The sequence below is a fragment of the Vipera ursinii genome (assembly GCF_947247035.1).
Source record: "Vipera ursinii genome assembly, chromosome: Z".
NCBI classification, from domain to species: domain Eukaryota; kingdom Metazoa; phylum Chordata; class Lepidosauria; order Squamata; family Viperidae; genus Vipera; species Vipera ursinii.
In genome coordinates, this window is record NC_139517.1 from 6,184,247 (window position 1) to 6,207,072 (window position 22,826).

At 37.8% G+C, this 22,826-nt stretch overlaps 1 protein-coding gene across 1 annotated transcript; it reads right to left on the reverse strand.

The window, feature by feature from the left end:
- Positions 1–6,952: 6,952 nt before the first annotated feature.
- Positions 6,953–22,793, reverse strand: LOC310649947 (vomeronasal type-2 receptor 26-like; the record flags this gene model as incomplete). The annotated part of the gene is made up of 7 exons (XM_083378779.1): positions 6,953–7,854; positions 11,600–11,726; positions 12,758–12,985; positions 18,799–19,659; positions 19,841–20,132; positions 20,835–20,999; positions 22,726–22,793. The coding sequence occupies 7 exons, from the start codon at positions 22,791–22,793 to the stop codon at positions 6,953–6,955; spliced, it is 2,643 nt and encodes an 880-aa protein (XP_083234905.1).
- Positions 22,794–22,826: the final 33 nt, after the last annotated feature.

The window sequence follows — 22,826 nt, forward strand, 5'->3', positions numbered from 1 at the left end:
TCCACATGAAGAGGACCTCTACTTCTCTGTCTTTACCGACCATAACTGACCTTGAAAAAAGGAGGAAAACCAGCATTACATCATGAAACCCATCCTCAATCCTCTGACCTGATCCAGAAGGACACCGTGATCAATTGGACTGAAAGCCACCAAGAAGTCAAGTAGGACAAGAATGGATGTACAACCCACATTCCACCCATGTCAGAGATCATTCAAAAACACAAACAGTACTGTTTCTCTCCATACCTTGGCCTCAATCCTGACTGAAAATGATCCAGGTAATCTGCTTCATCCAAGGCCTTTTGAACCACTGGTGCAAGCAATGCTCAAACCTTTTTCTCCTTTAATGAATAAATATTTTCCACCTAATACAGTCCATGACTGTATTTACAATTGTAACATCTATTGAGATCTCATTTTTACATGCATTCCCCTGTGATAAAAGTTTTAATATTCTCAAGTACTAATGTCATGGTTCCAACAGATGAAACTCTTCAAAAGAACTTCGAGGCATTGTTTTCCTTAAACTTTTATTCAAGAAACAAAGTATCGGCACAACATAGTTAAAGCCAAAAACTGAATTCCCCTTCCCTGGGCACAAAGTAGCAAAGCACAGTTCCCTCCTCCAATTAACAGTCATAAATCACATTCCCCCATTAGCTTGAAGTGCAGGTTTTCTCCCCAGCATTCCAGCCCGCCAAATCTTTATCAACTCTGGGCGCAATAACCTTGGATTCTCATGGCGGAATTATTATTGTTATGACAAGCTGGACTCTCATCCACATTTCCCCTCCAAGCATCAACTAACTCTAAAGCAAAAGAGGAAAAAGGCCGCATTTCCATCTGTTGTCAAAGCAAGAACATCCCATGTTAGCAGCGTTGACAACTAAATTCACATACCTATCTGATTTCCCCCCCTTTTTATGACCCTGTAATCCAGACATGTCAAACACAAGGCCCGGGGGCAAGATCCAGCCCGTGAAGTGGTTTCATGTGGCCCGTGAAGCCATCCTGGAAACAGGGAGGGAATGCCCCCCACTGCCTTGGCCCTGGCCCAGAGACCCTCCTTCTGCCAGAGACCCTCAGATCTGTCCCACTCCTGCCCAGGCCCCCATAGGCACCCTTGATGCGAATGATGTAGAGCTGGCCATGCCCACCCAGTAGGCCATACACACTTTAGCCATGCCCACCCAGTAGGCCACACCCACCCAGGCCACACCCAGCTGGCCCCCTGAGGGCAACCGCAATGCTGATGCGGCCCTCAATGAAATTGAGTTTGACACCCCTGCTGTAATCCCTTCATTTGGGGTGGAGTCAGGACAACTGAATGGATATTCAGAATAATACAAAATATTCTCATAGGGTGAGAATGATTCCATCTCAGAGATAAAATGGAATCTGATCTTCTGTTTTTTAATAAGGGAGATTCCTTTTTTAAATATATATTCAATTTATTTTCCCATTTCTTCCACAAACAAGTCAACAAATATATCGCCATACATAAATACATACACGTAGGTTTAGGTGCTGCTTGTCCATTTCCCCTTTCACTGTATCCACCCTCCTCTCTCTTCCCTCTTATCTACTTTCTTTCTCCCTTTCTCCTTTCTTTCCTACTTCCCTCTTCTTCCTCTCCTCTCCTCTTTCCCTCACCACTCCCCTCCTGTTCCTCCCCACTTCTCCTCCTCTTTCCCTCCAACCTTCCTACTTCATTCCCCCCTCCTCTACTCTCTTCCCTCTCTCCTCTCCTTTCTTCCCTCCCATTCCTCTTCTGATACAATTCAGAGGTGATGTCCGAGCATCTCCTCTCCTTGGATTTTCAATGTCTATGTTGTTGTTAGCTGCAAAGTCATGTCCGACCCATCGCGGCCCTATGGACAACGTTCCTCCAGGCCTTCCTGTCCTCTACCATCTTCTGGAGTCTATTTAAGCTCACGCCTACTGCTTCAGTGACTCCATCCAGCCACCTCATTCTCTGTCGTCCCCTTCTTCTATTGCCCTCAATCTTTCCCAGCATTAGGCTCTTCTCCAGTGAGTCCTTCCTTCTCATTAGGTGGCCAAAATATTTGAGTTTTTGCGAGTCCCTTGGACTGCAAGGCGATCAAACCGGTCAGTCCTAGAGGGGAATAATTGTGGGGAAAACTTTATCTTTTTCTTAAATATCTTCTGCATATTCCACCAAATTTTAATCCAAAAAACTTTAACTTTTTTACAAGTCCACCATATATGATAATACATTGCATCATCACAACCACACCTCCAACATTTAGGCTGATGATTTGGATACATACATGCCAATTTCTTAGGATCTAAATGCCATCTATAAAACATCTTATAAAAATTCTCTCTTAAATTTTGTGCCTGTGTAAATTTTACACTTCTAACCCAGATTGTTTCCCAAGTATCCATCATTATTGATTCTTGAATATTCTGGGCCCATTTTATCATACAATCTTTAACAAGTTCCATTTCTGAGTCTATTTCTATCAATGTGTTATATATCCTTCTTATATGAGCAGGACTTTGATCTCTAATTTGTTTAACCAAATTTTCATCTACTATGGAAATACCAATTTTTTTTATCCTGTTTCCATCTAGCTTGCAACTGCCCATACTGAATCAAAGTTTGCACTATATTTTCTTCTTTTAAAATATTAAATGGCTTTAATTGCCATACATTTCTTTCCAGTCTAAGTATTTCTTTATATGTAGTCACGTCATGCTTAAATCCCACATTTATATTTTCTATCGCATGTTTAGGTATTGCCCAAATTGGAATTTTAAAATTTGGCTTATAACTATATTTTTTCCAAACTCGCAACAGAGCATATGTTAATATATATGTCTTAAAAACATCATCCACTTTTTTATCATACAATAAATAAGCATGCCAACCATATAACAAATCATATCCTTCAATATTCAATAATCTCCCTTGTGTTAAGTTAAACCAATTACTAATTGATGATAATACCTCAGCCTCATAGTATAATTTAAAATTGGGCATTTTAAGACCACCTCTTTCACATACTTCTTGCATTATTTTAAGTCTAACTCTCGGCCTCTTCCCTTCCCAAATGAATTTATTAATACCTCTCTGACTTTTCTGGTGTAATTTTGAATAGAAATTTTCTTGGTTTTCATTTGGGGCGTAAATCGCTACCAATAAAGTTTTTTTTACAATTCATAATTACTTCCACCATTAAAATTCGCCCTTCTTCATCTGAATATAACAATGTAGTTTGTGTTGTTTTTTGAATATATAATACCACATCTCTTTTACTCTGATCTGCAAGAGCCTTGGTGGAGCAGTGGGCTAATGCCTCCTTAAGTAACACCAGCTGCCTGCAATTAGTGCAGGTTCGCATCCCACCAGGCTCAAGGTTGACTCAGCCTTCCATCCTTCCGAGGTAGGTAAAATGAGGACCCAGATGGTTGGGGGCAATTAAGCTGACTTTGTAATAATGCCGCTTGGGGTGTGTGTGAAAGCCCTAACAAGCAGGCATATACATAGAATGAAGGCTACTGCTAAGCTTGTAAGCCGCCCTGAGTCTTCGGAGAAGGGCGGGATATAAATGGAATTAAAATAAAAAAATAAATAAAATAAGGGAGGTGTATAATTCTCCCAATATTGGATATTCTAGTAGATTTTTATGTTGTTTCTTAATATGAACTTCTTGTAAACAAATTATATCCATTTTTAGTTTCCCAATTTATTTAGTGTTCTTTTTTTCTTTTTATAGCCGAATTCAGTCTATTTACGTTTATCGAAATTGCTTTTATTTCTTCTTCCATGATTATTTATTTGAAGTTTTAGTTGCTCTCATTATTCTCATCTCTCTTTGCTCTTTTGCCTCTTTTGCTCTTGTCCCTTCTCTCAACACCCTTTCCTCCTGTTCTATGCTATACTTACCGCGTTGCTTCTCTCTCTCGTCTCCTTGCTGTCTGATTACTCTTTCCCCTCTCAGCCTTTCTTCTTGCTGCCCAAAGTATTGAGCATAGAAAGTTCTGCTTTCTCTATTGCACAGGTCTGCAACCCGCGGCTCCGGAGCCGCATGCGGCTCTTTCAGCTGTCTCCTGCGGCTCCCAGTCTTCTGCTATGTGTAGTCAAAAAAAAAAAGTGGGACTAAAAAAGTTCAACCAATCAATTCAAATATGCAGGGTAAGTGCATATCTCGCCTTGGCTCCACTCTTCAGTCAATCCCTGTTCTGCGCATGCGCGCATGTACGTGCATGTGTGCACATTTTTTGCAGCTCCCAGTTTTTCCTTTTGTGAGGGAACCGGTTCCGAGTGGCTCTTTCACTGTTTCAGGTTGCTGACCCCTGCCCTATTGTGTCCAGTCTATGTCTCTGTTCTTGCCTTCTGGTATTAACCATCTAAAATTTATCCCTTTTTTAATTAAGCATTTTGTCAGAAATTGATACTCCTTTCTCAGGTCTCTCACTCTTCTTGGGATCTGTTTTAACATCACTAGCTCTCTTCCTTTATATTTTATTTTAACATTGCTCACCTTCTGTAGTATATCTACCCTTAATACTTTTTTAACAAGTCTTTTTTTATTGAAAAGTTTTATAAAAGTTACAATATTATCCCATCCCCAACCCACCCCTAAACCCGCCTCCCCCTCCCCCACTTCCCAAAGCTGATTACAGGGTTACAAATATATAATAATCATAATTGGCTCCCAGTTGTCTTCCAAGTGAGATTCAAGGTACTGGTAATGGTGTTCAAGGCCCTACATGGCATGGGTCTGGAGTACCTCGGGGATCACCTGCTGCCGGCATCAACTTCCCTCCGCCCCGTGTGTTCCCACAGAAGGAGCCTCCTCAGAGTGCCACTGGTCAGAGAATGTCGTCTGGTGGCCCCCAGGGGGAGGTCCTTCTCTGTGGGTGCCCCAGAGCTATGGAATCGGTTGCCGTTCGAGCTCCGGATGGTGCCCGACCTTCGCTCCATCCGACGCGATCTGAAGACTCACTTATTTGAACAAGCCGGCCTGGCCTGATGGGGGATGGGTTGGGATTTTATTGTTGTTTTTAATATATCTATTTATTGTTTTAGTTTGGGCATTGTGTTTAATTCTTTTTTAACTTTTGTACCTTTGTATTTTTATATGTTTCCCCTGTTCACCGCCCTGAGTCCTTCGGGAGAAGGGCGGTATACAAATAAAAACATTAATTAATTAATTAATTAATTAATTAATCTAACTAACATTAACCAACTATATAAAAAAACAAATACATAGTGCACTTTAACCCGCCTATAACATAATTACAATCTAAAAGTATCCAACTTATACTAATACAATAATAATACCGTATAATATATATATATATATATATATTTACTCATAAGCTAAATAGAACTTTTTAGTCCCATATTTTTTCTGAATATAATCTATCCATCTTTTCCAAACCGAAATGTATCTTTCTTGTGAATGATCCCTCAAGTAAGCAGAAATCTTAGCCATTTCTGCTAAATTTAACACTTTAAGCGTCCATTCCTCTATAGTAGGTAGGCAATCCTTCTTCCAATATTGCCCTACCAATAACCTCACAGCCGTTATCAAATTCAAATTCAAATTCTCTATTGTGTCCAGTCTATGTCTCTGTTCTTGCCTTCTGGTATTAACCATCTAAAATTTATCCCTTTTTTAATTAAGCATTTTGTCAGAAATTGATACTCCTTTCTCCGGTCTCTCACTCTTCTTGGGATCTGTTTTAACATCACTATCTCTCTTCCTTTATATTTTATTTTAACATTGCTCAGCTTCTGTAGTATATCTACCCTTAATGCTTTTTTTTAGTAAATCTTATATGCACCTCTCTGGGGAGAGTATTTCTCATTGCCTATCTAGTGTATATTCTAAATATTTCATCTATATCATCAGTTATCTTTTCCTTGCTTTCCTCCAAAACTTCTGCTAATATTCCCGCCATTACATCTGCTAGGTTCTCTCCCTTTTCTTCTTCAACATTTTGGAATCTTAAATAATAATCAGCTCTATCCGTCTCTAAAGCAATGATCGTTTTCTAAGGGAGATTCCTGTTATCCAAATTTTATCTATAATAAATCCATATAATACTTCCACAGATTCTATATGAAGTATCTGACTATTGTATTTGGTGAATTGTGATTCAATCAGATATTAAAAGAGACTACTCAAAACTATTAAGATAAATAAGAGATGGAGAGCATGTAAACCTGCAAGAACAAAGTGGAAATCTAAAAAAAAATTCCTAATATTTTTTTTTCAAAATTCCATTTATATCCCACCCTTCTCCGAAGACTCAGGGCGGCTTACAAGCTTAGCAGTAGCCTTCATTCTATGTATATGCCTGCTTATTAGGGCTTTCACACACACACCCAAGCGGCATTATTACAAAGTCAGCTTAATTGCCCCCAAAAATCTGGGTCCTCATAGATAGATCCACATATATGACTTAATTTCATATCTTCTCCTGACTCAAAAAGAAAATTGTCAAGTTAGATGGGGTAAAATCCTTGGAATAATTATTTACAATGATAGATATATTAATGTTATTAAAATGTGTTTTCCTATAATAACTAATAACCTAATAAACCAAAGGAACAAACTTAGAGCAAAAATTGTATTCTTATCCACTTTCTTCATTATAAGAGAAATGTGTTTACTGACCTACTGAAACCAGAATTAACACATTTGAATTTTCCCTTTTAAAAAAGATAATTGTTAATACAAAAAAAAGGTTTTCTCTGGTTTACCTCAAACCATATTACTATTCCCCACTACGTTCTGTGAGACCTCTTTGTAAGTTGTGGGGGAAAAACATAATTTGAAACAATTTTTCATAAATTCAGGTTTCTAAACTACAAGTAAATAAAAATGCTAAACAATCTTTTTACACCTATAAGAATATATTTAAAAGACTGTATTTGACATTTCTCAACTTAAAAACATTATCAAAAAGGTTTTTAAACATGTCTTCTTATCAGTTGATCCTTGTTGTTTAAATCAGGTCTAAAAACAATAATGTAACATTTGGGGAAAAAGATGCATCCAAGAAGCCCAGCACCAGAGGACAAAATGGAGAATATCTCCACAGCCACCATGGCTTTTCCTCTGGTGCTCAGGTAGGTTGGAACAAAGGAGACCCAGACACTGCAGAAGGCCAACATGCTGAAGGTGATGAACTTGGCTTCATTAAAGCTGTCAGGCAGTTTACGAGCCTGGAATGCCACAATGAAGCTGGCAAGCGAAAGGAGAGCCATATAGCTCAGAACACAATAAAACATAAAGACTGAGCCTTCATTGCATTGTAGAACCATTTCTTCAGTGATTGAGTGCATGTCTAATTCTGGAAATGGGGGAGAGGTGGATAACCAAACAATACAGATGCTTGCTTGCAGTAGAGAGCAGAGCAAAACAATAGAAACAGCCAATCTTTTCCCCACCCATGTCCTTATCCGAGATCCTGGCTTGGTGGCCTTGAAGGCAAGAGAAACAAGGATGGTTTTGGCCAACACACAAGAGATGGACAATGAGAAGGTGAGACCAAATGCAGACTGTCTGAGCAGACAGGTGACTCTCCCAGGTTGTCCAATAAAGAGCAAAGAAGAGAAGAAGCAAAGGAGAAGGGAGATGAGGAGAGCGTAGGTGAGATCTCGGTTGTTGGCTTTGATGATAGGACTGTCTTTGTGCTTAATAAATATTCCCAACACCCATGCTGTAATGAGGAAAAATAAAGTAGCAACAGTGGCTAAACTGAGTCCTAAAGGTTCTTCATAAGATAAGAAGCTAATTGTTTTCATGATGCATCCATCTTTCTTATGGTTTGCATATTGATCATCAGGACATTGAAAGCAAGCAACAGTGTCTAAAAGGGAAAAATGACAAGACAGTTTTGTAACAAAGATTATTATTAAATTCCATATTTATCCCCTCTGATGTTTATGTCTTTGGTATAAATAATAGAATCTACAATATAAAAATGCATTTCAACATCTCTCTCTGTATATTTTGCGTGTTGTGCTATTAAGTCAAATATTGCTTTGATTATACACAAGAAAATTTCACAAACTCCATGAAAATCCATTTTATCTTGATTTGCTTTCTTATGATAAAGGAGTTCTCCAATAAAGATTCATGAATAGCTGAAGTGATATATTTTCATATTTGAAACCATATTGACTTATTGAATATTGAACAATATTCAAACTATGGTATATAAGTATAATAGTTTCACCAAATTCAAAGTGAAAGAGGAAAGAAAATTTTCAAGGAGAAAATTGTAAAACATATGAGTAATTACATATTTGAAGGAAAAATTATAGAGTAAAAGGGATTTTCTGTTTCTGTAAGAGAAGTATATATCCCTTTTTAATTTAATATCACTATTTTTGTTTTCTTTCTATGTTTCTTTTAATATTTCATTTCTTGTGTTTACCCCCATAAAGAAAATATTGGAATCAGCCTGCATTACATATAAAATACTTAGATATTACATATCCAAGAGAACAACACAATGTAGAGAAAATATGAATAAATATTTCTCAAAGAAGCAAAACTGTGGACAAATGGATGGATGGATGGAAGGATGGATGGATGGATAAGTAATAACTAAACACACAAACAAACAAATAAAGTGACTGAGAGGGTTGGAAACATTATTAAGACAAAAAGTATGGAGTGATTTAATCATATTCCACATTATGTCTGCAAGATTCCTATTATTAAGAGAAATATCTCATTAGTTTGTCCACTCTTCTTAAGAAGTAAATATTGACTTCCATAAATTTTAGAAATTCTCGTTTTCATTATTATATATCAAGAGTGCCCCTATTTAATTGGTGCACATTGGAGATTTTTGGATTCCATAGTTTAATCAAAAGATATCAATTCTGAATTCCTTCCTTCCTTCCTTCCTTCCTTCCTTCCTTCCTTCCTTCCTTCCTTCCTTCCTTCCTTCTTTCCTTCCTTCCTTCCTTTATTTTTACAAATTTTATTGATTTTCTAATATTACATTCACATATTTGAAAACCAATGTGGTGGCTGAGTAGTTGTAATACATACAGATATCATTAGTACAGATTTCAGATTGCTACCATAAACATTTCCTTTCTTTTTCCCTACATATATGTTTTCTATTTGTAAATTAAAAGACAGGTTTTATCTTATCACTCACAAAGAAAATAACTTTCTTACATATATCCATAGTTTTTAGTTTACATATATTCTAGTTGTTTTAACACACAATCTTTTAGACAATCAATGACCTAATAGATTTTTCAGTTTTAATTTCCACTAACATTTATATTTAATGTTTGATATTTATTATTCCCAAGATTTTTAATATACTCCCAATTCATCTATCACCATTCCTCACAAAATCTAATATTCAAAATATACATCCCGTCTATTTAACTTCTCACCCTATATGTCAACAAATTAAGGATACAATATGATATCCTTCCTTTTTGCTAGTTTTCAGTTTGTTTTTCTTATGTAGTAATCAAAATTTCTTTTTATTACAGATACTTCATCTCTCTTCCTCTTTGTATCTGCTATCTCTTGCTTAAACTAAAATTTTTCATTTTTAAAGTTCCATATAGACCTATTTATTCCTTTCAACAATATGTTTTTAGCTTATCTACATTATTCACCTTTACATGACCTTTATGCACAAATCAATATTCAAATTAGCTATTAGTATTTATACTGCTACATTTTAATGACCACATTTTTTTCTTTATCTCAGTTCATCACAATGTCTTGAGTTCAAAATGCACATCTTATCTCTTTAAGTACATTCTGTTTTAGATTTCAATAAGATGGTCAAAACTCCATTCTTTTTTAATCTTATTCTGGCTTTTTTCCTTTGCCAAGTCATCTTCCCTGTCCTTGCTTTTGGATCATCGAACCAATCTCCTTGTAATATCATGTATATTAATTGATATTGGAAAAACCATCTGGTCGCCATTTTTTTGAGAGGACTTATAGATCTAGTGGGTCGTCTCTTTATTCTTCCATATTGACGTGGTTGTTCTGAATTGTTTATCTTCTCATCCAACTGTTCTTTTTCTAGATCCTATAATTCCTTCTGAGTTGTATAAAGAAACATTTTCCTTTTTCCAGGTTGTCGATGTCTTTTCTGGATTTTCAAATGTCAATATTTGTTGAATAGTAGATTCTTCTGTCATAGTATTTGAATGTTTCATTTTTTCCATTGTATTTTGTATAGACAGTTCTTTAGTTGTAGTCAAAGTTTGGCCTTCCATATCTGGGCTGTCTTCTTATTCCTTCCCATAGCCTCTTAGTATTTCATTGGTTGTGGTAAGAGTTTGAATTAGTATTTTCAACATAGAGAGAGTTTATTTGATCTTCATCTATAAGGAAATTTTGTTCCTGGTCTTCTTCCATATTAGTATTTTAGACTAAAGGCTTGACACTTAGAAAATCCAAAAGAGAGAAAAAGTTTTTTTGTTTTTTTCCCCCAGGTAGGGAACACAGATCCTTTCACAGCTGTTGTTTCAAAATTCTCAAGGTTATGTATCTTATCTATTTCCCTGGGCAGCCAGTCAGGCCCCTTTTAAAGTTGCCTTTTGAGTCCCAAAGTTATTTTAATCTTTTCAGTTTTCCTTTTTTATATAAGAAAAAAACAACAGATTAGATAATGAAAAATAATAATAAAAAATATTTCAGTCCACATGCTTTGAGAAGTAAAGTTCCAATTGGGATTCAGTTACTTTTTCAATGTTTAAAACGCCCCTGGATTTTTAGTCACTGCTCTTTCTGGAGGGAGGGCTAAAATCCCCCTTCCCTCACCGCAGGAGGGAGAATGCTTAGCAGCTTAATGACGTACAGAAAAAAATAGGGTGTAAAAGAGGTAGATCTCACCCAGTCTCTTCCGCGCTGCTTTAAGAGTTGCCTGATGGAAAATGTGACCAGCTGTTCACAGCCTAGGGACGACCCACAATGGCTGGTCTTTTCATCCGCTGGTTTGGAGGGATCACCAGGTCTAACGGGAGAGTTGCAGTTCTCCTGCAATCCAGCAAGCACCCCTCCTTGCTGGTCACCTCTTCGGGGCGACTTTTGGCCCTTTTCAGAGGCCCCCAGCAATGCAAAACTGGACAGGGGAGAGAGAGAGAGCAAGTCTCCCAGCCATCCATAGTGGCAGCATGGCAAACCAGAAGCCCCTTCCTTCCTTCCTTCCTTCCTTCCTTCCTTCCTTCCTTCCTTCCTTCCTTCCTTCCTTCCTTCCTTCCTCTCCACCTTTACAGACATTGTATTATATGTAGTTTTGAAATTGTACAATCATGTTTTTGTGGGTTTTTATTTTTCATCTTTAAAAAAACCCTGAAATAATATATTTGGGGGGGGTGCATATATTGTCTTCAGTGCAAATGTTTCTGAATCTCTACTATGGTGCTTGCTTGGTTATAAAGCTGAAACCATTCCAGGATTGGTTTAATTAATTAATGGAAACATTGTTGTGATTGTGAACATTAACACTTGCAATTCCATTGTAAGAACTTATACTTTTAAATGCATTATTTAATTAGCTGAAAGTGTTCAGCACACTAGACAGTATAACAACAAAATTGAATGATTTGTTAACTTACTACTCTCTTTAGAGATTTTCCCCTCTGGACATTCAACACAATCATAACAGCAGAATTTCTTTCCTTCATTCTTCCTCTTGTGATAACCAGGGAGACAATGTTCATTGCATAGAGAAATGGGAAGCACCTATTTATCAATATTACAATGTTGGAAGATGAGCATTTATTGTTTTGAAGAAAATCCAGTTGTCACACTGAAGAGAAACGTGCTGTTACATTAAAGAGAATAGTCCCATCTAAAGGTTGTAAAATGAGAACTTGATTGGATTTGATGATTTATTTCAAACACAATTAAGTATGTTTCAGTTTGCACCCTGATTTGATTTTGTGAGCACAACTGATCTGAATTTCCAATTTTTGTTATGTTGAAATTCTCGTATCAATTTAATTAAAGTTTTATTAATTCAAATCATCACACTGACCAGAAACATTGAGTCAAGCAATCACTATGTCAACACTGCTAACATCGGTTCTTTTTCATTGACAACAAATGGAAATGTAGCCATTTTCTTCCTTTTGCTTTTAGAGTTAGATAATGTTGGGGAGGGGGGATATGAATGAGAGTCCAACTAGACATAGCAACACTGAACCTAGTGTGAGAATCAAGGTTGTGGAAATCAGAGCTGATAAAGAATTGGTGGGTTGGAGAACTGGAGAGGAAGCCCGCGTTTCAAGCTAATTGGGGAATAAGATTTATGACTGTAAATTGGAGGAGGAATTGTGCTTTGATACTATGTGCCCAGGGGAGGGGAATTCAGTTTTTGGCTTCAATTATGTAAGTGCCGATATTATGCTACTTGAATAAAAGATGCTTTAAGGAAAATAATGCCTCGAAGTTCTCTGAAGAGTTTCATCTGTCGGAACCATGACAACTGATTTGAACACAGATTTGATAAAGCTTCACTCAACTAGAGTAATATACTCCTTTAAAAGCATGGTTATTTTTTTCCCCTTTCTCATTAACATTTCAATATATGAGTTAAGTCTAATAAATATAGTGCACAATACCAGAAAGTGTTAGCCTTTAATAATTAAAGAGGAAAAAAGTTATTTCTCAATCTTGGTATCGTTATAGGTTGCCAAGAAGGATAAAAGTAAATATGCCAATCTAATGAATCCTTATCTGAATGATCAGACAAAATATTCTTGAAATCATACCTGGTTAAATGCTCTATGCCAAACAATCATATCCTCATTAATGACTAATTCCCTTCCTTTTAAAGCATCAGGATCCACTTTCCCAATCTTGTGTCTCTGGAAAGTGGAATTGGGAAAGACAACAATGTTTATGATATCAAATCCACCTTCCATCTTCTTTTGATCATAAAAAGTCAAGGTTTCTCCAAGAGAATTATTGTATTTCATGCCTTTCAGAAATTGGTGGAGCTATATGATTGGGAACAATAAAACAGGTAAATAAAAACATAGAAATGAGTGGGCAAATCACGTGAAGATCACGTGAAGTACTAATACCACTTTACAATGCCTTGGTAAGGCCACACCTGGAATACTGCATCCAGTTTTGGTCACCACGATGTAAAAAAGATGTTGAGATTCTAGAAAGGGTACAGAGAAGGGCAACAAAGATGACTGGGGGACTGGAGGCTAAAACATATAGGGAACAGTTGCTGGAATTGGGTATGTGTAGTTTAACAAAGAGAAGGGTAAGGGGTGACATTATAGCAGTGTTCCAATATCTCAGGGGCTGCCACAAAGAAGAAGGAGTCAAGCTATTCTCCAAAGCACATGAAGGCAGGACAAGAAGCAACGGATGGAAACTAGTCAAGGAGAGAAGCAACTTAGAACTAAGGAGAAACTTCCTGACAGTTAGAACAAGTAACCAGTGGAACAACCTGCCTCCAGAAGTGTTGAATGCTCCAACACTGGAAGTTTTTAAGAGGAGACTGGACAGCCATTTGTCTGAAATGGTATAGGGTTTCCTTCCTTAGCGGGGGGTTGCACTAGATGACCTCCAAGGTCCCTTCCAACTTCTTCTTCTTCTTCTTCTTCTTCTTCTTCTTCTTCTTCTTCTTCTTCTTCTTCTTCTTCTTCTTCTTCTTCTTCTTCTTCTTCTTCTTCTTCTTCTTCTTCTTCTTCTTCTACTTCTTCTTCTTCTTCTTCTTCTTCTTCTTATTATTATTATTATTATTATTATTATTATTATTACTATTATTATTATTACTATTACTATTACTATTACTATTATTACTATTATTATATGCCTCTAACAAAGATACTGTACTTGACTTACTCTTTATATCTACAGTAACACCTATAAGAATATGGAATGATTCTCTGACCCAGCAGAACATATTGATTAAAAATGATAATGGGCAAAAAAGGGCTAAAGTGAAAATTAAGAAAATAGATTATGAGGCCTATCAGAGGGAATATTTAAAAAAGAAACACCTGTTTGGGAATGGTTAAAGAAATAGAAAAAAAAATTGGATGTGACTTTGATTTTAAGAGGAAAGAGCCCCTCAAGTAACATGGTACCTTCTTTTTCTACTTTTTTATTTTATTTCTAGATATGAGTAATATAAAAGAGTTGGGGTGGCTTATATAAAGGAAATGTTTTAGATATCTAAAGGTGATTGACTTTGAGAAAATTAATAAACTGATTTTTTTTAAAAAAATGTTTTGACTAAGAGCTAAAAGACTAGAGGATTAGATTTATTAAATGGAATATTTAAAGATCAAATACATTTTTAATTATGGTAAAAAAGAACAAAAAATGGAAATAGATATGTGTTAGCTTATAGGAAATAGGGATTTTAAGTAGGATAATGTCTTTTTATTTTATTTTTATTCTTATTCTTCTTTTTTCTCTTTTCCGTCTTATTTATTCCTTAAGAAAGGTAAAAGTATTGGGTTGGCTTACATGATAAAAATAGATTTAAATATTTAAATGTAATTAACTTTGAGAAAATCTTAATCAGTAAAAATGTTAAGAACATTGTGGGAAAAACAAATGTAAACAAGAACTATAAACATGATATATGATGAGACAACCAGAATGACTAGATAGAAAAGGAATATTATATTGATGTGATTATTGTTTGTAGAAATATTAGAAAACTTTTGTACTCAATTATCATTTATTAAAACAACAAGAATTGTATTAACTTAAGGTTGGTAAAAGAGAATACTATGGGGAAAAGAGGAAATCAAGTAAAGTTATCATGTGGATTATAGATTATAGAAATTAACTGTTAGTGAATATTTTTTTAAATGTAAACTCTGACAATTATTTTATTTTAATTTAATTCCATTTATATCCCGCCCTTCTCCGAAGACTCAGGGCGGCTTACAAGCTTAGCAGTAGTCTACCAAATATTAAGGTGATTATGTTAAAAAATTAATAAAGCGTACTTTTAAAAAAGGTATATAATAAACATTATCAGTGGACAAATGTTCAAATTAATTTTAGAGTCGCTTCTTCCCTTTTTGGCTCATGCACCATAGGTTTAATTTACTAGGCTCAGAGAATAAAATAGAAAGCATATTAGTGTGAAGCTAAGCCCAAGCTATACCCCTTCATGGATTACTGCCTTGTCGTGGCGAAGGGGCTTGCGTAATTCAATGAAGCTATGAGCTATGCCGTGCAGGGCCACCCAAGACAGACAGGTCATAGCTGAGAGTTCTGACAAAACGTGATCCACTGGAGAAGGAAATGGCAACCCACTCCAGTATCTTTGCCATGAAAACCCTATGGACAGTACCAAAAGGCAAAACGATATGATGCTGGAAGATGAGCCCCTCAGGTCGGAAGGCGTCCAATATGCTACTGGGGAAGAGCAGAGGGCTAGTACTAGTAGCGCCAGAAAGAATGAAGCGACTGGGCCAAAGCCGAAAGGACGCTCAGCTGTGGATGTGTCTGGTGGTGAAAGGAAAGTCCGATGCTGTAAAGATTTTTTCTCCATAGGAACCTGGAATGTAAGATCCATGAATCAAGGAAAGCTGGACATGGTCAAACAAGAGATGTCAAGACTGAACATCGACATCTTAGGTATTAGCGAACTAAAATGGACAGGAATGGGTGAATTTAATTCATATGACCATCAGGTATACTACTGCGGGCAAGAATCCCTCAGAAGAAATGGAGTAGCCTTCATAGTCAATAAAAGAGTAGGAAAATCAATACTGGGATACAATCCTCAAAATGACAGAATGATCTCAGTTCGAATCCAAGGCAAACCATTCAATATCACAGTAGTCCAAGTCTATGCCCCAACCACCAGTGTTGAAGAGGATGAAATTGACCGGTTCTATGAAGCCCTACAGCACCTTATAGAACTAACACCAAAAAATGATGTCCTTATCATCATGGGGGATTGGAATGCTAAAGTAGGAAGCCAAAAGATAACTGGAATAACAGGCAAGTTTGGCCTTGGAGTACAAAATGAAGCAGGGCACAGGCTGATAGAATTTTGCCAAGAGAATATGATGGTCATAGCAAACACTCTTTTCCAACAACCCAAGAGACGGCTCTACACATGGACATCACCAGACGGTCAACACAGAAATCAGATTGACTATATGCTCTGCAGCCAAAGATGGAGAAGCTCTATACAGTCGGTAAAAACAAGACCAGGAGCTGACTGTGGCTCAGACCATGAGCTTCTCCTTGCAAAGTTTAGGCTGAAACTGAAGAAAGTAGGGAAAAGCACTAGGCCACTCAGGTATGAATTAAATCATATCCCTGTTGAATATACAGTAGAGGTGACAAATAGATTTAAGGAATTAGATCTGATAGACAGAGTGCCTGAAGAACTATGGACAGAGGTTCACGACATTGTACAACAGGTAGCAACCAAAACCATCCCAAAGAAAAAGAAATGCAAGAAAGCAAAATGGTTGTCTGAGGAAGCTTTGCAAATAGCTGAGGAAAGGAGGAAAGCGAAAGGCAAGGGAGAAAAACATAGATATGCCCAATTGAATGCAGAATTCCAGAGAATAGCTAGAAGAGATAAGAATGCCTTCTTAAATGAACAGTGCAAAGAAATAGAAGAAAACAATAGAATGGGGAGGACCAGAGATCTTTTCAAGAAAATTGGAGAGATGAAGGGAACATTCCATGCAAAAATGGGCATGATAAAGGACCAAAATGGCAAGGACCTAACAGAGGCAGAAGAGATTAAGAAGAGGTGGCAAAATTACACAGAAGAACTATACAAGAATGAGCTTAACGTCCCTGATAATCACAATGAGGTGGTCACTGACCTCGAGCCAGACATCCTAGAATGTGAAGTGAAGTGGGCCTTAGAAAAGCTGAGCAACAACAAAGCTAGTGGAGGTGACAGTATTCCAGCTGAGCTATTCAAAATCTTAAAAGACAGTGCAGTAAAAGCGCTACACTCAATTTGCCAGCAAATTTGGAAAACTCAACAGTGGCCAGAGGATTGGAAAAGATCAGTTTACATTCCAATTCCAAAGAAAGGCAGTGCCAAAGAATGTTCAAACTATCGCACCATTGCACTCATTTCTCATGCTAGTAAAGTCATGCTTAAAATCCTACAAGCTAGACTTCAGCAGTATGTGGATCGAGAACTACCAGAAGTACAGGCAGGATTTCAAAGAGGCAGAGGAACTAGAGATCAAATTGCCAACATACGCTGGATCATGGAGAAAGCTAGAGAGTTCCAGAAAAACATCTACTTCTGCTTCATTGACTATGCTAAAGCCTTTGATTGTGTGGATCATAACAAACTGTGGCAAGTTCTTAAAGAGATGGGAGTACCAGACCATCTTATTTGTCTCTTGAGAAACCTATATGCGGGTCAAGAAGCAACAGTGAGAACTGGACACGGAACCACTGATTGGTTCAGAATTGGGAAAGGAGTCCGGCAAGGCTGTATACTGTCGCCCTGCCTATTTAACTTATATGCAGAACACATCATGAGAAAGGCAGGGCTAAATGAATCAAAAGTTGGAATTAAGATTGCTGGAAGAAATATCAACAACCTAAGATACGCAGATGATACCACTCTAATGGCAGAAAGTGAAGAAGAACTAAAGAGCCTCTTGTTGCGGGTGAAGAAGGAGAGTGCAAAAGTTGGGTTGAAACTTAACATTAAGAAAACCAAGATCATGGCATCTGGCCCTCTCAATTCCTGGCAAATAGATGGGGAAGAAATGGAGGTAGTGACAGATTTTGTTTTCCTGGGCTCCAAGATCACTGCAGATGGGGACTGTAGCCAAGAAATTAAAAGACGCTTGCTCCTGGGAAGGAAAGCCATGGCAAATCTAGACAGCACACTAAAAAGCAGAGACATCACCCTGCCAATGAAAGTGCGTATAGTCAAGGCTATGGTCTTCCCAGTTGCAATGTATGGCAGTGAAAGTTGGACCATAAGAAAGGCTGAGCGCCAAAGAATTGAGGCCTTTGAACTGTGGTGCTGGAGAAGACTCCTGCGAGTTCCTTGGACTGCAAAGCGATCAAACCGGTCAGTCCTAGAGGAGATCAATCCTGACTGCTCTTTAGAAGGCCAGATCTTGAAGCTAAAACTCAAATACTTTGGCCACCTAATGAGAAAGAAGGACTCACTGGAGAAGAGCCTAATGCTGGGAAAGATTGAGGGCAATAGAAGAAAGGGATGACAGAGAATGAGGTGGCTGGATGGAGTCACTGAAGCAGTAGGCGTGAGCTTAAATGGACTCCAGAAGATGGTGGAAGACAGGAAGGCCTGGAGGAACGTTGTCCATAGGGTCGCGATGAGTCGGACACGACTTCGCAGCTAACAACAACAACAAAGCCCAAGAATGATATAGAAAAAATGAGCCAGAATTCAAGTTTTTTATTTACTTACACATTGTAGGTAATATCTTCCCATACTAAATCCTTACTACTCACATATAACCTGAGAGATATACCCTGTAAGATTCTAGGTAGTGGCTATTGTAACTCTCTTCCACTGTCTCCTCAGAGTTTGAGGGTGTGCTACCTCTTCTCTCCCACACAAACAGTTTCTGAAATGTGTTCCCTCCTTTCAAAAAAACTGCCATCATATCAGCTCCCTTCTACATGCACCATTTCCTACAATTACAGGGATGGAAATAAAAGGTATGCAAATAAATGCCATCATTAGACAAATGTTCAAATCCATTTTAGTACCTGCCACTTCCCTGTTGGAATCATACACCCTAACTTTGTACTTTGCTATTATGTAGTACAAAATACTTGTAGCACAAAAGTTCACCTGCCATGGTTGTGAATCTTCATATTCTGATAATTTGTGTCTCATAAAATGCCTGTGATTAGATCGAAGTAAGAAGAGAGCATGTAAAGCTTGAGCCAATACAGAGGCAGCATTGTAGATACTATAGCTGTGCCCAGACATCTCTACCTCAAAAAGAGCCCCAGGAATATCCTCTAGCCTCTCCTCTCCAGTACAAAAGGGATTGACCAGTTTGCTCAAAGAAGGGGATGGTAATGAACAATCAAATACTTGCTCCCAGAAAAGTGGAAAAAATCCATCTTCTTGAATCCAAGGAGGTTTTATCAAGGTCAAGAATTCCTTGAACCTTGAAATTTCTTTTGAGTGAATTGTAAAGCAAATGGCACCATCAAAGAACTGCCGATCCCATTTTTTAGTCATTCCAGTTAATAAATAATCCATCTGGGCAGTCATGATCCATACCTTTCCCAAGGAACTCTGCACATGTCCAGAGCCAAGCCAAAACATTATATCCGTTAACCATGCAATTGTCACGGATTCTCCACAGATGATAAAGGTGTTTGTCTTCTCATTAATTATGTGTTTATAAATATTTTTCCATTTTTCCAACATTTCAAAAAACTTATCCCAGTAGCTTAGCAATGGGATTCTTTCTGTAGAAGCAGAGCAGATTCCATGCTGGGAAAAGAGGGACTCCATGCTCTGCAGAAAATGGTCTCCTTGACTGTTATCAATAGCAAGGAGTCCAACCCATCTCCACCCAAAATGTTGAAGCAGTCGGATAATCCCAATGTACTGTGAGGACTCATTTGGAACCATGGAGTAGTAGAATGGAATCTCAGTACTATGAACATCTTGTGGGGTGAATGACCCATATGTGAGCTAAAAGAAACACAGATTATGGAAATGGATCATCATCACTATCTTTTTCTTCATATATTCCAACAAATTTGGTCAGATTGTTGAGTAATGTGGCCAGAGAATAAAGATGTTTTAATAAGCCTAGTTTGGTAAAAAGAAAAGAGGGGGGGATTTTTCAGGACTCCCTTCCCAAAAACCCTACCTGTGGAATCTTGTAAAACTTTACAATGTCTGCAATATAGGAGGAAGTTCCAAAGCTGAGCCCTCCTATGATAGAAATGAGATTTTTCCTGCTGTCACATTTATAGTTGGGGACAAATCTCTCTGATCTGAAGAGCAGGTCCAGGGTGGTCCGATAGGTCATTATTGCATTGTAGTAGCTATCATGAATATAGAAGCCAAGAGTGACATTGGACAAGATTTCTGGATTCTCATTGATCTCCTTCACAGCGAAGACCAAGGAAAGGATATGTTGGTAAAACTTTGTTAGCACGCTGAAAACGGGAAAAATTTACATCTATCATTAAATATTTCTTTATTATTTTCCTGGAACCCCAGGGAGATACTTTACCCCATATAAGGAATCACCAATCCAGCCCTATTTTTAATTCTACTGCACTGAACTAATTCTTGTGATTTCTATTGTTTGCATGATAGAATCAATATTCCTTAAAACAGGGGGCCCCAATCCCCAGTCCATGGACTGGTACCGGGCCACAGCATGCCTGCAACCGGGTTGCACAAAGAAGCAAAGGCCCATCTGCGGGTTGGAGGCAGCACACAAAACCACACCCTCTCTGGTCCATGAAAAAAAACCTCTCTCTATGTAACTTGTCCCTGGTGCCCAAAAGATTAGGGACCTCTGCCTGAAAACACTTCCCCACAAAACAAAGTGTTCCCAATATGGTTGACTCAGCCTTCCATCCTTCCGAGGTAGGTAAAATGAGGACCCAGATTTTTGGGGGCAATTAAGCTGACTTTGTAATAATGCTGCTTGGGGTGTGTGTGTGAAAGCCCTAATAAGCAGGCATATACATAGAATGAAGGCTACTGCTAAGCTTGTAAGCTGCCCTGAGTCTTCGGAGAAGGGCTGGATATAAATGGAATTTAAAAAAAAAATATGAAAGAAAATATCTGCCTTTCTTTTTATTCATTGCATAGAGATGACACAAAGGTGAATGATAAGAATTGCTTACCTTGGATGTTCAAAAAACTCCTGAGAGGGCTGCTGCTGAAATGAAACTTGATTAAATTGGTAGTTAGCCATAGATACCATCTCACCAATGACAAGGTCCCCTTCCTGGTACCATTCATTTGGAACAGGTATCGGTTCACCTGGATGACAAGGCAGTGACTTCACTCTGAAGAGTGGAAATAGGAGAAGAAAGAACATCGGGGCAGGAAATGCTCTTTCAATATAGAAGTTCCTCCATCAGCAGCTTGCCACGTTAGTCTGCATTTCACCAGCCTCAAAATTTCTATTAAGAACAAGTTGAAATCCTAACTTATACCTCTGATTCTGCTTGCATATACTGCTAATACTCAAAAAGATCTGAACGGCAATGTGGAGCTTCAGCAACAGAACTTCATTTGGGGTGGTTGAAATGACCGACTTCATCTACCTATCTTCTACTCTCCAGTCTCCGTGGGACAGACTTTTCTTCATACATTTGTTCATTTCTCTTATGTCTTCCTCAGGTGTTTACAGTTTTGATGAAGGAAACAAATTATTATCATTGGAATAATTCCATTGGGGAAGTAATCATCCCTTCAGTATTTTCTCTAGCATTGTTATTCTTTTATTTATAGGGGGTAAAAAAGATTGTTGATTTTGAACAACAAATGAAGAGAAGAACTAGGGTTGACATGATAGCAGTGTTCCAATATCTCAGGGGTTTAAACAAAGAAGAGGGAGTCAAGCTATTCTCTAAAGCACCTGAAGGCAGGAGAAGAAGCAACGGATGGAAATTAATTCAGGATAGGAGCAACCTAGAACTAAGGAGAAATTTCCTGACAGAACAATTAATCAGTGGAACAACCTGCCTCCAGAAGTTGTGAATGCTCCAACACTGGAAGTTTTGAAGAAGAGACTGGACAGCAAATTGTCTGAAATTGTATAGGGTGTCCTGGCTGAGCAGGGGGGTTGGACTAGAAGACCTCCAAGGTCCCTTCCAACATTATTATTATTATTATTATTATTATTATTATTATTATTATTATTATTATTATTATTATCGTTATTGTTGTTGTTATTGTTATTATTTATTGTTGTATGCCCACATTTCTTTTCTCTTTGTGGCTTAATAATTGGAGAAGTTCAGATGTGAACTCCAATTCATCTTGATGAATACTCTCTGAGTGTTAAATATTAATAAAAAAGGTAAAGGTAAAGGTTCCCCCGCACATGCGTGCTAGTCGTTTCCAACTCTAGGGGCCGGTGCTCATCTCCGTTTCAAAGCCGAAGAGCCAGTGCTTGTCCGAGGACGTCTCCGTGGTCATGTGGCTGGCATGACTAGACGCCAAAGGCGCCCGGAACGCTGTTACCTTCCCACTGTAGTGGTCCCTATTTTTCTACTTGCATTTTTAAACTGCTAGGTTGGCAGAAGCTGGGACGAGTAACAGGCGCTCACTCTGCTACGCGGCACTCGGGATTCAACCTGTCAAACTGCCAACCTTCTGATCGACAAGCTCAGCGTCCTAACCCACTGAGCCACCGCATCCCTTTTTAAATATTAATATGATACATTAATTAAAATTTATTTTCCATTTTTCAACCAAAATATATTACCCTGTTAGCGCAAGGTTCACAATAAGAAACATTGAGGCACATATAGAAAGTATATTTCACTAGTAAAATGGAGGAGTTATTAGTATTACTTTTGAGGCCTTGTTACATTGTTATATGAATAATCCAACAGCTCAATTAGAATCTGCAGAATCTGATCCATTTTCTAGAAAGTATTTGTAGTTCATTTAGGGCAATTGATTTGAGTGGATTTAATACCCAGTGCCTACATTCAGAATGCATCAAACCCATCATATGGCCATGAGGCTTCTCAACTTGCAAGAAATCAGCTTGAAGGTTACCTAATTTCCATTCTCATGTCAGAGTTCTCCATGACTCTGAATGACATAGGCCTATCAAAATGTGACATCGCACAGGTTCAAGAAAAGATATTATAATAAAC